This window comes from Anopheles moucheti, chromosome 3, assembly GCF_943734755.1.
Source record: "Anopheles moucheti chromosome 3, idAnoMoucSN_F20_07, whole genome shotgun sequence".
Lineage (NCBI taxonomy): Eukaryota > Metazoa > Arthropoda > Insecta > Diptera > Culicidae > Anopheles > Anopheles moucheti.
This window is the reverse complement of record NC_069141.1, coordinates 25,978,000-25,992,839: the sequence shown is the minus strand read 5'-3', so window position 1 is coordinate 25,992,839 and position 14,840 is coordinate 25,978,000. Positions and strand designations below refer to the sequence as shown.

Sequence of the window (14,840 nt, the reverse complement as noted above, 5' to 3'; positions counted from 1 at the left end):
TACGTCGCCGAAGAAAGGACTAGTGAATGTAGACAAAAACGTAAACCAAACACAGTTGCAACGCGCCAAAAGGCGTGAAACAAACACACAAAAGTTGTGTATCGAAGTCAACGCATAAACCAATTTTTTAACTCGATTTACTCGAACTACGTATTAGATGGCTATAAATTATGATGCTGGTTCCCGTACCGGTACCAATCATCCCAGTGCAAATACCTTTTTCTTTTGTTAGTTTATTTTCCTTTTCATCTAACTACAACATTGTCTATATAAAGTATGTAAAATTATGCTCGAATAATCGGAAAATATCGAAGAAAAAGCAAAAGAGAAGCAGCAGAGCGGGCTTGTGTAAGATGAAAAGGGAAAAAGCGAGTTATATAAAAAACGAGAGTTATACTAGCCACGAGGGACATTTTTAATTTCATTAGATAGCATCGCAAGTTGTTAGTGAATGTAATCGCGCATAAGTTGGGTAATATAATCATCATCAGCTAACTGGCCCGAGGAACTTTCGGTTGAACATTTCCGGTTCAAAACTGTGTATCATTACTGTTAATAAGTCAGTGTACATACCTTATCTAATCGTCCTATTGTTCACGGTCCCCACGTGGGTGAAACCACAAGCGAACAATGTGCCCCCGGTCGTTCCATTTTGTAGGTGTAGTTTGTTGTAGCTGTGAAATTAAAGCAAATCCTCCTAATAATTGGCAAACCTGTGTGTGGGTATGATTGATAAAAAATCCACACACAATTGTCCCCGCAGAGAAAAAATATAATGTCAACGGGAATGGGCTAACTGTGCTTCCCCGATGGGCAGGCGTGTACATACTCACGATGATTTACTCAAATCAAAATATTACCCTAAAGAATAAAAGTTTATCGCAGAAAACATGGGACAAAGCAGACAGACACTATCTCACGCGAATGGATCAATGAGTGTAGCACATGCACAGTTTCGTTGTGGCAAAGAAGAAGAAAAGCGTGTCCCAAAAATCGTGAAGAGCCGGTGTATGAAAAGTAAATAAAGAAAAAAAATACGTCAGCATATAGACAGTGCTTGTGTGCAGTTCTATTGTTTCCCCCGCATTATTGCTATCTTTGCTGCATGGCTCTGTATTAGCAATATGTATTGTGTAGATACTGTGTGCAGTTTTAATTCAATTGCTTATTCTTTTGAGTAGTTGGGATAATTTTAGATTGTAATTTTTTCTTCGCTTTCTAAAACAAAATAATGGTACTGCCAACGGTCTGTTCAAATCGAAAATATAAAGATTGGCAGTTCAGTTTACCGCTAGGTGGCAGCGCTGTACAACGGCGGATTGATCTAGTCTTGACAGCATGCCTTGTACAATGACCGAAAGCGTAACCACGGTGCGCTTCTGACAGTTCGATAAAAATTTGCTCCCCTTTTTTTCTAAACACAGGCGTAGCGAAAAAACTTCTCAATTCTCGGTCGGTTCGAAATTCACTGGAGGTGAGTGTTACTTGGTGCTGGCTAAAAACCCTTCAGAAAACACGGATTGGTGACTATCATTGCTCGATAACTCTTTCTGAATCGACGCCAGTGTGTTTCGAAGAATGTTCTATAATATCAGCAAGGAGGTTCCTTCTTTGATTACCACGGAAAAGCAGTGTTTTTTTTTTGGGGTTATGATTTCGTAATCGGAGAAATGATGGTGAAAATCAATTGAATAAGGATGTGGCGCCGTTGCACATATTTCAACGCTAATGCATTTTCTTATCGGTGTTGCGATAGTTTGCGTGAGTTTTACAGACTGTGCACGATTAGATGGTGCCGTGGTTGCAGAAACTTGGGATAAACGCAGGGTTGTTACATAATGCTGTGTGTGTTGTTTTTTTCTGTCTCCACGGACTGTCGAGCACCAATCGCCCCATCAAAGTAGTCATATGTTCTTGAGCTGCCGTTGGCTAACCTCCGCCGATGTCCCGTGTTAGAATCTGTCTCAAGTGCAATATTTCATCCTTTTACGACAGGTACGATGGCCAACGTGAACCTTGCGTCGGTGGTGCTACGAAATGCGCTGCGTACGAAGATGGGCACCCGTCAGTCCCACGACATGATCTCGCAGAAGATCGGCAAGCGGGAAGTGGTCGGTCACGGCTGGAACGGTCTGCCGGTGTATGCTGACCGTGTCGACTACCCGATGCCGGCCATCCGCTTCAAGGAAAACACCCGCGATGTCCTGGTAAGTAACGGAACAGCTTGTTGTCATCTTGGATGTGTCCTCAAACTAGCGATGATCTCCCTGCTTTTAGGCTCTGCGCGAGAAGGAGAAGGGTGATTGGAAGAAGATGTCCGTGCAGGAAAAGAAAGCCCTGTACCGTGCGTCGTTCTGCCAGACCTTTTCCGAGATGAAGCACCCGACCGGTGAATGGAAAGCCTGTATCGGTGGTGCCTTGATTGTGGCGTCTATGAGCCTAATCGGCATGATGCTGCTGAAGGCGTTCGTGTACGAACCGATCCCGGAAACGTTCGACGAAGAGCACCAGAAGGCACAGCTGAAACGTATGCTCGACCTGAACATTAACCCCATCCATGGTGTGTCCTCAAAGTGGGACTACGACAACAACAAGTGGAAGTAAGAAGCGTCAGGATACAGGCGCAGACTGCTGTAAGCTGTTGGTGAAAGTAATTAAATTCCGTGATCGTACATGGTTCGCAGTTTAGTTGTTCTGTGAGCGCTTGTTGAGCAAATAAATATCAGTGCAGCCTCTAGGATAATCTTATGCTGAGTTTTTATTTTGATGTTGTGCAAAAAATGGACAAAAGTTTTGGATTACTAGATCGATTGCTGAATGGAGCATACATTTTCTTGGAGAGGATGTGATCAATATTCCCGATGCACAAGCAAATAATACTTGACGGAAGATATTTCTTTGTTTGCCTTGTGAGACGTTTGCAACGTCGCTCTTATATAAGCAGAGGAGTAATGTAATGTATTTATTTATAATTTTTATTTTTTTTCTTGACTATTTGTTGCTTCACCTGCGACATGGAATAAATTTGCCCATCCCTATTGCATTGCATACTATCAAACCTGTGAGAGCGATCGCCAGCGCAAGTGAGATGGATAAATGGGAAATCGCTCATCACTCAAACTTTCCGTCGGCTGATACGAAATTCCATACAAAACGGGCCGTTTTCAGATTTTCGACACCAAGAGAGCATCCAAAACAGGAGGTAACATGTATGTCCCTGCAGCGTGAATATTTTGTCACCTGGGCCATCACTACGCATACCATCAAACCTGTGAGAGCGATCGCCAGCGCAAGTGAGATGGATGAAATGGGAAGTCTCCCTCATCTCTCGCTCAAAATTTCCGTCGGCTGGTTCGAAATTCCATACAAAACCGACTGTTTTCAGATTTCCGATACCAAGAGAGCATGTTGTTCAAGAGATGACATCTGCAGCGTGAAATGAACTTGTGGGATGGGCAATTTTATGCCACGCCTAGTTTACACTAGCGATCGCTCTCACGGGTTTGATGGTATGCGTAGTGATGGCCCAGGTGACAAAATATGCACGCTGGAGAGACATACATGTTATCTCCTGTTTTGGATGCTCTCCTGGTATCGCCAATCTGAAAACAGCCGGTTTTGTATGGAATTTCGTAGCAGTCGACGGAGAGTTTGAGCGAAATGCAGGATGCTTTCCGTTTCATCGATCTTCCTTACCGATCGATGTTAGCGAGATTACAACAATGTAGTTTGAACAGTATTCATCACGGAGATATCATACAGTATTTGGACAGTTTCTCATGGACTTGAACGTAATTCTCCCCATTTTTCCGAAGATATTAGGAAAAAGCTATAAACTGGACCTACAATCCAGCTTTGAATAAGTAAAAATCAAGAACGGCAGAAATGGTATTCCAAGAACCATGAGGTTGTAATTTCAAACGGAAAAGAGAGTTCTAATGATTGCAATACGATTTTATTCATATTCTATGACTATGCCGTAGTACACTGACAGATTGTGTCGGTTATAACCAGCTTGCAAACTTGCAAAAATTGTGACAATCGAAATTCAAAACACAATACCGTTCCGAACACGCAGGCAGGACATTTTACCGGTTCAATCGATGAGAGAAAACAATACCACACCACGAGTATCGCTATGGCAATAGCTGGGAGCTTCTTAAAAAGGGAGTATCGCCATTCCAATTTGAGCAATTTTTAAATAAAATGAGCATCACTTCTTAACTTACCATCATAAAGAAAAATATAACAGATACATAAAGCGATGACTAAATTCGTTTGCCTTGTTTTGCCCTTGTACCATTCTTCCACATTCACTGGACTTACTTGTTTTATTGACATTTAATAAATACAGATACTTTACAGTTATAACAAACTGATTCGTACACAATGGACAGCCACCCCCGTGAGGCAGTGCAATAAATTCGTTGAAGCAATAATTAGCCAAAATAAAAAAAAACACATAGAACATTATAGGACTGAAGAAAATGTCCTTCCGTAGGTTCATTTACTGCTTGAACTTGCTGCCCCAGCGTAGTTCGTTCGGCCCCACGCGTTCAGGCTCGGTACGATGATACGGCGCTGGCCATTTTCCCGCTGCAGCACCTCCATTAGGCTCATGCTCGGTAACCACGACTAAAAAGATACAAAAACTTAATAACAGCGCCGAAAGAAGACACAAAAAAAAGAAAATTTCTCCTACTGTAAAGCGATCCGCCGTTGCAACGATGTTTCGATTCGGTTCCGCATCGTATGCAACCGCCTCGACACCAAACATGTGACACATCTCGTGCACCACGCCCCGCTTCTCACGGTTCATCACCGGGAATGAGTACGAGCGTGACTTTTGTTTGCTTTCCTTGGCCAATTTCACCAGCTCGGTTAGCTTTTCGTGTATCATCTGCACCAGGGCGGGATCCTTTTTCGCGTACGCACGCAGCGTTTCGGAGTAATTCGGTTGCAGCTTCGACTGTAGATCGGGATTGTTGATCTGTAGTGCGATCGCAATGCGACGGTTACGCTCAAGCAGCCGACATTCTTCATTACACTCCAGGCTGTGAGCGAGTGTGCGTAGAGACAAAAAGTGAGGGAAAATTATGAATTACAATGCTTCTTGGACGAATATTAAATATTACTCACGTTTTATTGTTTTTCGGACGAATCGGCCCTAAAATGTCGCTCAGTTCGACCGATCCACCACGTTGCATTTCCTGTACGGACGAGGCAAGCTGTGCGGTTGCTACGCGACGGTACTCTTTGGCGAAATCGTGACACGTGCGTTGCTGCTTCCGGTTGCTGCATTCGCAGGTTACTTCGACCATAATCTTGCACGGAACATCGGGACAGTCGTCTTCGTGGCAAAGCGCATTACAGGGGTGAACGCACGCTTCTCGTGTTTTTGTACAGCTCTGTTTACAAACAGCTCCCTCCTGCGAGCACTCATCTTCATGGCATGGTCGGATACATTTGTGTCGCCCGCAGACCAGTGGTTTGCCGCAAGGCATACCGCAACTGAACGATTCCTGATAGCACGGAATAGTTTTACGCTGTTCGTGTTTGCCGTAGCACGATTTCGTTGTCAACACCACACACGGTGGACATTCCGGTTCGGCGTGACAATTATGGAGTGCCGGATGGTCGCACGCGTGCCTCCGATTGCATGGTCGTTCACATGCCGGTTTCTTCGTTCCGCACGGTACGGGCGGATAGATAACATTAGCGCCACAGTCACAGGTCAGCTCGTCGAACGAAACGCGATGACAGGGCCGACAGTTGCCTTTGTGGCACGGTTTATCACAGCGGTGTCGCCCACAGGACAGCGGAAGCGAGCAGGTTTTCGGACAGATGTGATCGAAATCGATGCAGCACACCTGGTTGCATTTATGTTTAGCGCAGCTGCGCCTTCGTACGCAACGTTTTTTGCACCGTGCATCATCGGCACGCGTCGTCAGGTCTTTGCACTTCATCGGTTGATCCATGCTACCGCAGCGGCACTTTACGGTGGTGGACTTTTTGCACGGTGGACAATCACCCCGGTGGCACTGTGCTTCGCAGCAATGATTTGCACCGGGAGGACCGCACGATAGCTTTCGGCCACAACATCCCACACAGGTCGGTATCGGATCGAGGCACGATGTGCGACTGCCCGGCACGATCGCTTCCCGTCCACACGGGCAACTGAGTACGCGTTCGGGTGCATCCGCACACGGTTCACACTCACCCTCGTGACACAACCGTTGGCACTGATGATTCCCGCAGCCCAACGGAAGCCCACACGTTTTCCCACACCCATACCGGGTGCTTTTCAAATTGTCCACACTGCACACAACCATCCGCTCACTCTTCCCACAGTGACAGTTGTGTTGCACCTGTTCCGCACACATTTCGCACTCTGCTGCGTGGCAACGCCTCCCACACCGATGAAGCTCACAGTTCAGCGGTTTATCACACACGGCATCACACACCAGTTCCTCCTTCTGGCAACACTGAACCAGTTTTGCTAACCGTCCACAGCCGCACTTACGCTGTACCGACGCCTGACACGGTGGACACGGTCCGGGATGGCACAACAGTGTGCACGCGTGCTCACAAAGCTCGCGGCGTCCGCAAACGTCCCCACAAGAGTGGGCCAAATCTTCCCGATTATACGTGGGGTTTTTCTGTTTGCCACAGAAGCAAAAATACTCCCTCGGGACCTTCTTCGTGACGTGCTGACAGGCCGGACAGCGCCAACCCGACCCATCCTCTGATTGGGAACTCGTTGCCCACTTGGTGACGCACGCCAGATGCAGTATGTGGTAGCAATTTCCACAGGACCAGATCGATTGCATGGGTTTTACAATTTCACAGCACACCAAACACTCCAACCGATAGCATTCGATCTCTCGCATAAGTTTCTCGCGCTGGGAACACTTTGACAGTGGCTTTATCGTTGGTGATTCCGGTGGTTTCGGTTCCGCTTTGGACGCTGCACCGTTCGAGCGTCTTTCGTCGGGTTCGGATTGTATCGTGCGATTTCCTCCCCACTGTCTTGCACCGGCACGCCGAGAAGAGTTTTCGCCATTGCGAGGTGGACCACCTTCGCCCGTATAATCATCCTCGTGGGTTCGCAGTCTTCCACTTCCGGCAGTAGATTGGTTAGATTTCCATTTTCCCTGACGGCCCACCGGACGGTCATCTCTCGTATGCCAACCGTTCCGTGGTTTAAGGCTTTCGTTTCTACGCGGACGGCTGCCAGAAGATCTTCCCGCACCGTAATGATTTAATGGCCCGCCACGAACAGTTTCCCTATCATCTGCATCATCATCATCCATCTCAGCAGCAGGTGCCGATGTGATGCTGGTTGCCATCGAAACCGTCGCTTGCGGGAAGCCATCATTCGTTTCCGTTTGGTATTTGCGTGGGATAAACTCTGCAGCAGTTGGAGTCAGGTTGGAGGTGAAACCGTAATACTGAAAAGTTGCCGGTTGTTGAGGATTGTGCAGCTGGCTAGTGTTGGTGGGATTCGATCGGAGGTATTGCAGTTGCTGTTGTATTTGGACCCCAGCATTGAACTGGGAGATGAAGTCGTCGAAGCTACTGCTGCCACTGCTCCCAGCGGCTGCATTACCGTCGCTCATTGCCATAGCTACCGCGAGGGCGGTGAACGCACCCTACGTGAGCCCTCAGGCACCCGTGAGCCGGCAAAAGCTAGCACCCAGACGGTTGTCCCTATTCAGAGAAGCTAGCTACCTCTAGGCTGTGATTGACTGGGGACGATAAAAACGATATCATTGCTCTATGTGACGAAATCGCAAACGGGGACAGGCATGGTTCACTGGGTAAGGAAATGTTCGTATGTCACGGGAATTGATGACTTGTACAATTTCACGCAATGTTACGCACCTAGAAAATGAAGAAACTAGAAGCTTTTGGTGTAAATTAAATAATAAAGGTACAAAATTAATCACAACGCCACACGAAGAAACTCTACTTCACGCAAGGTTCCGAAGAAATTGGATGTGCTGTCAGTTTTGACAGCATCGAACAGCTGCCAAACTTCGGGAAATAGGCACAGTGGTTCGTCGGTCAATCTTCCGAATGAACACAAAGAAACAGAACAACAACAGCACATATCAACAACAAACTTTGTAGGGAGCTACTTCTGGTCAGACGTACCTTACCAATCACTCCGCAGATCTTCTGTATAAATCGGTGAAAACATAGAAAAGCGTTCTAATTTTGTGTAGTAAATCTAGGAACATTTATGTGGCATCATGACGTGGGAACATCTAGAACGTGGAAGCTCACCAGTGGATTGGTGCGAGGGCAACTACCTCGTATCACCGGATATTGCAGAATTTGTTAATACGGTAAGTGTTACAAAACGTGTTAACTCCTCAATCTGTGTCACAAATCTCAGCTAAACGATTGCAAAAAAGCTGTATTCTATGTGGCATTGGCATCAGTGGCGAAATGGACGGGTATTGCATTATGTAATTATACATCCCTTCCTAACTTCATGTGCGCAATTACCCGCATGCCATCAATTGCAATGCGTAAATGAAAGTCTGTATTTGCTAACACGTTTTTCAACCTTTTTCCATAACACGTGTGCTTTCTCTCGTGCTCCGCAGATAAGCAATGTTCTGTTCCTGCTTGGTCCACCGTTTCTCATCTACTTGTTTAAGGATTACGGCAAGTTCATACAACCGGCCATTCATCTGATCTGGGTACTGCTGATAGTGGTCGGTCTTTCATCGGCCTACTTCCACGCGACGCTTAGCCTGCTTGGCCAGCTGTTGGACGAGCTGACCATTCTGTGGGTATTTATGGCTACGCTGAGTCTCTTCTGTCCACGGCGCCATTTCCCCAGAATCTTTAAGCGATCGAGGTAAAGTTAATGTTAAGCGCGTTTTAAGAATAACTAATTAACGGCATTAATTTCTCAACAGAAAACGATTCTGCTTGTCGATGACAATATTTTCCATTGCGGCCACGGCACTTTCATTTTGCCATCCGGCCATAAATGCGTTCGCGCTCATGTTTCTAGCCATACCAGCGACCTACTTGCTGTACCAGGAGCTGAAAATGTAAGTGCCGATTAAGCTTACCATGTTTCATTTGTCCTTGCGCTCGATCTGTCTACCGGAACGTAAAACCCTCGTAATGACCTCTGTTTTTTTTTGTTTGCAGCGTGCAAGATAAACGTGTGTATCGGCTCGGTGTACGTAACACCACCATCCTGGTGATGGCTATCGTTTGCTGGATTAACGATCGCATGTTCTGTGATGCCTGGTCGTCGATGAACTTTCCGTACCTGCACGGTTTCTGGCACATTCTCATCTTCATCTCCGCCTATCCGGCCTGCGTACTGTTTGCCTACTTTTTCGTCAACGACGAACGGCCCGAAAGTCGCCCCACGCTTAAGTATTGGCCACGGAACGATTTCGAACTGGGTATACCGTACGTGTCGATCAATTATGACAAAAAGTTTGATGATCCTATTTAAACGTTGTGAATGAACTTTATGTAGCGCTCTTTCTCTCTCTATGCATGCCAAAAGAATTTCTCTTCATACATTCATTACGTAGCACATGGTTTGATCGATCATCGATACGCAGGAATAGTAAGAGGTTTTTGTAAACGTACCAAAAAACGAAAACAGAACGCTTTACACACATGATTTTATCACAGCAAGAGCGGTAAAGGAATTGAGTTTGTTTGCAAGCGGGTTTCGTTCCAGTTGCCACATACGTACGACGGATTGTTGATAAACGTGTACATAGAAAACAGTACCATATTCGGAGGGTATTTAGTTCAAAACAACGAGGAGTGATACTAGAACTATGATTTTAATCGTTGCTGTAGTGCGACAGTGTGATAGAAAGAGGCAATTTCGAATTATTTATATTATCGCTCGGGTGTTGCATCGATTCGATAAACGCAAGGGTTTTAAAATAAAGCAGTGCTAGGATGTATGCTCAATTGGAAACAATTTTATTAGCTCCTAAAGTACTGTTGCTGCGAGTTCATTCTTTTGTCAAGGCCCGAAAAAATATTATACCGGTACGAGGGGAATCTTCTGGTCATGGGATGTAGGCGTTTCAGATCTTTGCAATACTGGTCACAACTTCACGAGTCACCTTGCCTAGCCGTCCGAATCGGACGAGAGGTTCGACGAGTTTTCCGATGAGTTTGTAACTCGGGATTGTTTGGCCGCTTCGTGGTGATGGTGATGTCCAACCGAATGTTTCTCCCCACGATAAATGACCGAATTTTTGTCCGTTTCGTATATCTTAATTTCGTACAACAGCTCCGGCTTATCCATGATTAGCTTCAGGCTGTCCCAGATGAAGATAGCCACATTCTCCGTGGTGCTGGCCAAATTCTTAAAGTATGGCACGTCCTTATCGAGGTTTAGATGGTCCAACTTTTTCATGATCGCCTGTTCCATGTATTCCTTCAGGTCGGTTATGTTCATCACCATGCCCGTCTTGCTATCGACTGGGCCACGTACCGTGACCTCCACTGCAAACAAAGAACGGAAGTGTAGAAAACATGCTTGAAGGTCCAGTTACCCGCTTAACTTCGTACCGGTATAGTTGTGTCCATGCCCGTTGGGATTGTTGCACTTGCCGTACACCTGTCGATTCACTTCCTCACTCAGGAAGGGACTACAATTGGAGACAATGTATGCATTAGAACAGAATTACTTCGTATCGTTACCCAAAAACACATTGCACTCAGTTTACTGACCTATGCAACCGGTGGCACGCACTGAAACATTCTTTCCGGGTTAAATAAACTTGTGGCCGGGAGGACATTGGTCAGCTGCAATCTGGCTGCAAAGTAAATTTCGAATCATGAAGACGTGTACAAAAGAAGAAAGCAAAACATTCAACCTGTTGGATGTTAAGTGGAGCAGCGCAGCGTTCTACGCCAAAAAAACAGTGAAAGACTTGGGAAAACAACACCTTTGTCACGTTTCTATTTCTTTTCTAGGTTTGGGCAGCCAAAACAAAACAACCAAAGGCCCTTACGCGCAGCACAGTGCTTCAGTGTGTATCATACGAAAAAGAAATGTTTTATTTTATTTAAATTATTATCACAACACCTCATCACGGCAAACGTAAAAACATTGAAAACAATTAAGAATAGTTGATCATAATATCAAAAAAAACTTTTGTTTGTCATAAACAACTCATAAAGATTTCTAGAAAATTAATTTTAAGACAACATTTTGAAAATATCTCTTCTCGTTATTCATTCGTTCCATTGTGCAGTGAACATCAAACTCGTTTTGATGCGGTGGTTGAATTCTACAGTTGGGATTTGTACTAATAACTGTGCTTAAAAATTATTTAAATGTTGAGCTTTTTGCAACGTAAAATGATGATATTTCATATTTTCAGAGCAAAGCTAGAAGTGTTTAATTAAGAGCAGTCCAAGATTGAAAAATATACTTTAGTGAGAACTTTATTTCACCACTTAATTGCGAAAAAAATCCATTAAAATTGCTAACATTGGTCCATGTTTGTTGTAACTGGATGGTCACTAGAAACCACTTGCTTGAGACTATTATGCAAAGAAAACTTCAACATCATCCCCTTAAAAAAGCACATGAGACCGGCTTTCGACCCATGATGTCTATCTCAGTGTCAAGGTTATTGGTAAACCAATTTGTATTGCATACGCTTCCATGCTGCCTTCCCACTTGCCAGTGCGTTCAAAAGCTCCACCAGAAAGGAAACAATTAGATGAAAATTGTTTGGAAATGATTTGTAAGCAGCAGAATTTCCACTTACACATCTAGCCACAGACAGAGGGGGAAGAAAAAAGTACTCACCCCTCCTGTCCTGTCCTGTGTCGTCTATTCCTTGTTTTTTTCCTGGCGCATGCAGCTATTTTCTCGATAAATGCTCTTACGGTAATTTTATGACATCCGGATGGGGGGATACTTTTCGCCACGTACAGAGCAACTCTCGATTCATGCCGTTTTGACCGCACATACTACAAATGGGTTGTAATTCAATGTGGTTAACCGTTCTGCACTTACTGTTACCGGGCGACTGGGTTCGGTTGTGTTCATCGTCCTCATCGTCATCGTCGTTTGTCGCTCGGATGTAATCACGTTAGTGGGAAAGGTCGAATGCGGATAGTAGCCAGCTTCTCATGAAGGGAACAGCTACTATTTTTCCTACATCCCGGAAGCATTATCTACGCGTATCTCGAACTGGGCTGGTAAATGGCTAGCGGGACTGAACCTGGTAGGGGGACTCTCGGAATAGCCTTCGCTTACGGATGCATACGGGATTGCGGGAGGGCGATTCTCTTTTCGGTTGTCTTCATGCAACGCCATCCATAGTGTCCCAACTGTGTTAATCGTCCGGGATGTTACCGTTTATAACAGCATTCAAATCCTGCCCGACACGTTCAATAGCTATTGATCAATTTGAATCCATTGTAATGAAGTGATGCTATAACCCAACGTTTTTGGCAATTTGAATGAGTCATTTCGTACCGTTATGCAACGGATCTTCAAGCTCGCATTGGTGAAACGAAACCACAAAAACGTGATCTTTTAAAGTTGATGAAATGCTACACAATGGACAATCTAATAGAGCACCGGTAACGAAGCTCAAGCAGATACTATTACCAGGTGTATAAAGATTCCGACGCGCAATAGAGAGGAAGATCTAGATTGCCTTTAATTCTTAAACACTACTGTACCGGGAAAGATTTTGCAGATTGTGATGACAGGCCTTCCCACCGTTGGCAACATTTCCCGTGACGGATAAGTGCCTGTTGAAATGTATTAAAAAATAGATGAAAGCACCAAAATAGCTTCACGGAGGGATCAACAAGTACACCTGTCTAGAGGTTTGCTTAATGTTGCTGTATCCTCTCACCCGAAAAGCTACAGGTAACGATGGAGGTAGACACAGCAGCAACGGGGTGTCTACCTCCTTGGTAAACATATTTAGCACGCCCATAAAGGCACGCCGTAAACTCCCCAAAAAAGGGAAGAAGGGATAAGACGGGTTCCCGAAAAAAACGAAAATGAAAGGAAACTCAACGGCACTGAATAGCAAACACCAAATTATTCTACAACCCACACACCCATACACCTGCCAAAAGCGAGGCAGAAAGTGTGTTCTACCCTTTTGGTTCCCATTCAACACCTTGCTGGTTAAAATGTGTCTGGTAAAATTTTCCAAACCAACAAAGTCCGCAGGCTCTTTGAAGCGTGAAATACTTTTCCCATTGAAGCTGGTCAGCGTTTTTTTTTTTTTGGGGGAAGTTGTGGAGGGCAGTTGGAACAGGAATTCTCCTTTGAAACCGTACTGGTGGTGAGGTTGGGGTAAGTAGACAGTAGATAATCCGTACCGGCAACCGGAGTACAGGCCACATCTTTACTGGCTAAGGTTTTGCGATATTTTATTTATGCAATACACCCGTACATCCCACAGCAAAAGGATTTATGATGCCATGTTCCGGCGTTCCCGGGTTGTGTAACGCAGGTTAGGGCAATACGCCGCATGATGCAGGATGCTGCGTGCCGGTGAATTATAGATCCATTCGGTACGGTACGGCTAAAGGTGGAAGTTGAGTTATGTCGTACTTGTACTAATATGCGCGGTGTAGCTTTTAGTGTCGCATTCTAATGAAGGTGAGTTGTTAAAAACCCATCGATTGCTGACGCTTGCATTGAAGCATTTTCCGAGCGTGCATTGGAAGGGTTGCTTCATTATCGCACCTTTATCCACAAAGTTCACAGCTCAAAGCTCCATCTGTGAGCAAACTCCCTTCTGGTGTGGAAATAGTGGAAAGATAATTATCATTAAGCAGCTTCATTTGGTGGAACGGTTTAATTTACTAGGAAATGCTAGGGTTCGTGAACGTGATTAATGGACGGCTGGCAATTCGTGTCCTCTTTGGAATCTTACGTTTTCAATCACACCAAACTTAAAGTACGCGAGTTCTTCGCGAGACATCATTGACAATGGAGATCCCATCCTTCAAGGATCTGAAATGGTTGAAGGATTACACACTTCGTGTTACTGATCACATACACACACACACACACACATGAGTCTTCCATCTTCAGGACCCTTACCGCGTGACGCTTCGCCGAGGATAACAGCACATGCGAGAGACACCAAGGGATGATACAAAATGATAGTGATACACGACGGTGAACCTTCCTCGATCGGTGACGAAAGCAGATAAGCGCTTCCGGTGCTTTTCAACCACTCACTCCCACGTGCGTGTGTGTGTGTGTGTGTGACTGTCAATTTGTAGCTGATAAACGGTTTACCAGGGTGCACAATGGCGCGTTTCTGGTACGCGTACGCGCGATGATGTGAGCTCACGATGCGCGCCTCAGGAAGTACAACGCTATCGCAACAATCTCGCGTTTGTTCGCGTGTGCTGATGAAGCAACCGAGTGTGCAGTGTAATTGAAATTTAAAACTCCACTCTTCACGCCACGCGAATTTTCCCTCCGTCCCCGCTGTGTAATGTGTGTATGCATGTGCGGTCTGTGTCGCTCGCGGAAGGGACAAGGATTTGTGCATGCGGAGGACGAAGAAAATGCTTGCCAAGTTTGGGTATATCTCCTTTCGCCTTTCTTTTTCTCTCTCTCTCGGTTTTCGATTGCGCTTGAGTGCGCATTGTAGCAGCACTTATCCAAACAGTGTCCCTACTCCTGCCAGAGGGAGTTTCGATGGAGTTCCTGAGGTGAGGTTGTCAGTTGAGGGTAACTTCCGTTTCAATGGCGATACGGTGCAGTGTACCAGCAAAGAGTGAGTTTTCTTCCGGTTGTTGTCGTATTTTTTCTTCTCTCTCTCTCTCTCTCT

At 45.3% G+C, this 14,840-nt stretch overlaps 4 protein-coding genes across 5 annotated transcripts; 2 read left to right on the top strand and 2 right to left on the bottom strand.

The window, feature by feature from the left end:
• Positions 1–1,348: 1,348 nt before the first annotated feature.
• LOC128302050 (cytochrome c oxidase subunit 4 isoform 1, mitochondrial-like) lies at positions 1,349–2,737 on the top strand. Its single transcript, XM_053038764.1, has 3 exons — positions 1,349–1,474; positions 1,996–2,207; positions 2,278–2,737. The coding sequence occupies exons 2-3, from the start codon at positions 2,001–2,003 to the stop codon at positions 2,602–2,604; spliced, it is 534 nt and encodes a 177-aa protein (XP_052894724.1). The 5' UTR covers positions 1,349–1,474; positions 1,996–2,000; the 3' UTR covers positions 2,605–2,737.
• A 1,597-nt stretch (positions 2,738–4,334) lies between these two features.
• LOC128301026 (protein shuttle craft) lies at positions 4,335–7,986 on the bottom strand. The gene is made up of 4 exons (XM_053037322.1): positions 7,885–7,986; positions 5,140–7,748; positions 4,703–5,054; positions 4,335–4,635 (listed from the first exon to the last, which is right to left on the bottom strand). Exons 2-4 carry the CDS (start codon positions 7,623–7,625, stop codon positions 4,504–4,506), a joined length of 2,970 nt encoding a protein of 989 aa, XP_052893282.1. The 5' UTR covers positions 7,626–7,748; positions 7,885–7,986; the 3' UTR covers positions 4,335–4,503.
• A 156-nt stretch (positions 7,987–8,142) lies between these two features.
• LOC128301027 (alkaline ceramidase) lies at positions 8,143–9,984 on the top strand. Its single transcript, XM_053037323.1, has 4 exons — positions 8,143–8,351; positions 8,616–8,872; positions 8,934–9,071; positions 9,175–9,984. Exons 1-4 carry the CDS (start codon positions 8,256–8,258, stop codon positions 9,488–9,490), a joined length of 807 nt encoding a protein of 268 aa, XP_052893283.1. The 5' UTR covers positions 8,143–8,255; the 3' UTR covers positions 9,491–9,984.
• LOC128301028 (6-pyruvoyl tetrahydrobiopterin synthase) lies at positions 9,938–11,017 on the bottom strand. 2 transcript variants are annotated; one of them, XM_053037325.1, is made up of 4 exons: positions 10,884–11,017; positions 10,738–10,823; positions 10,576–10,655; positions 9,938–10,509 (listed from the first exon to the last, which is right to left on the bottom strand). In XM_053037325.1, exons 2-4 carry the CDS (start codon positions 10,803–10,805, stop codon positions 10,130–10,132), a joined length of 528 nt encoding a protein of 175 aa, XP_052893285.1. In that variant the 5' UTR covers positions 10,806–10,823; positions 10,884–11,017; the 3' UTR covers positions 9,938–10,129. The 2 variants fall into 2 exon arrangements, with proteins under 2 accessions (XP_052893285.1, XP_052893284.1); XM_053037324.1 differs by having other exon boundaries at positions 10,738–10,970.
• Between the last annotated feature and the right edge of the window lie 3,823 nt (positions 11,018–14,840).

Coding starts and splice junctions, on each gene's coding strand:
- LOC128302050 (XM_053038764.1), top strand. CDS start 2,001: ATGGCCAACGTGAACCTTGCGTCGGTGGTGCTACGAAATGCGCTGCGT. Junction 2,208..2,277: donor AAAACACCCGCGATGTCCTG/GTAAGTAACGGA, acceptor CCCTGCTTTTAG/GCTCTGCGCGAGAAGGAGAA.
- LOC128301026 (XM_053037322.1), bottom strand. CDS start 7,625: ATGGCAATGAGCGACGGTAATGCAGCCGCTGGGAGCAGTGGCAGCAGT. Junction 5,055..5,139: donor CGTCCGAAAAACAATAAAAC/GTGAGTAATATT, acceptor ACTCGCTCACAG/CCTGGAGTGTAATGAAGAAT. Junction 4,636..4,702: donor CAACGGCGGATCGCTTTACA/GTAGGAGAAATT, acceptor GTATCTTTTTAG/TCGTGGTTACCGAGCATGAG.
- LOC128301027 (XM_053037323.1), top strand. CDS start 8,256: ATGACGTGGGAACATCTAGAACGTGGAAGCTCACCAGTGGATTGGTGC. Junction 8,873..8,933: donor AGAATCTTTAAGCGATCGAG/GTAAAGTTAATG, acceptor ATTTCTCAACAG/AAAACGATTCTGCTTGTCGA. Junction 9,072..9,174: donor CTGTACCAGGAGCTGAAAAT/GTAAGTGCCGAT, acceptor TTTTGTTTGCAG/CGTGCAAGATAAACGTGTGT.
- LOC128301028 (XM_053037325.1), bottom strand. CDS start 10,805: ATGTCCTCCCGGCCACAAGTTTATTTAACCCGGAAAGAATGTTTCAGT. Junction 10,656..10,737: donor GCGTGCCACCGGTTGCATAG/GTCAGTAAACTG, acceptor CTCCAATTGTAG/TCCCTTCCTGAGTGAGGAAG. Junction 10,510..10,575: donor GCATGGACACAACTATACCG/GTACGAAGTTAA, acceptor CTTTGTTTGCAG/TGGAGGTCACGGTACGTGGC.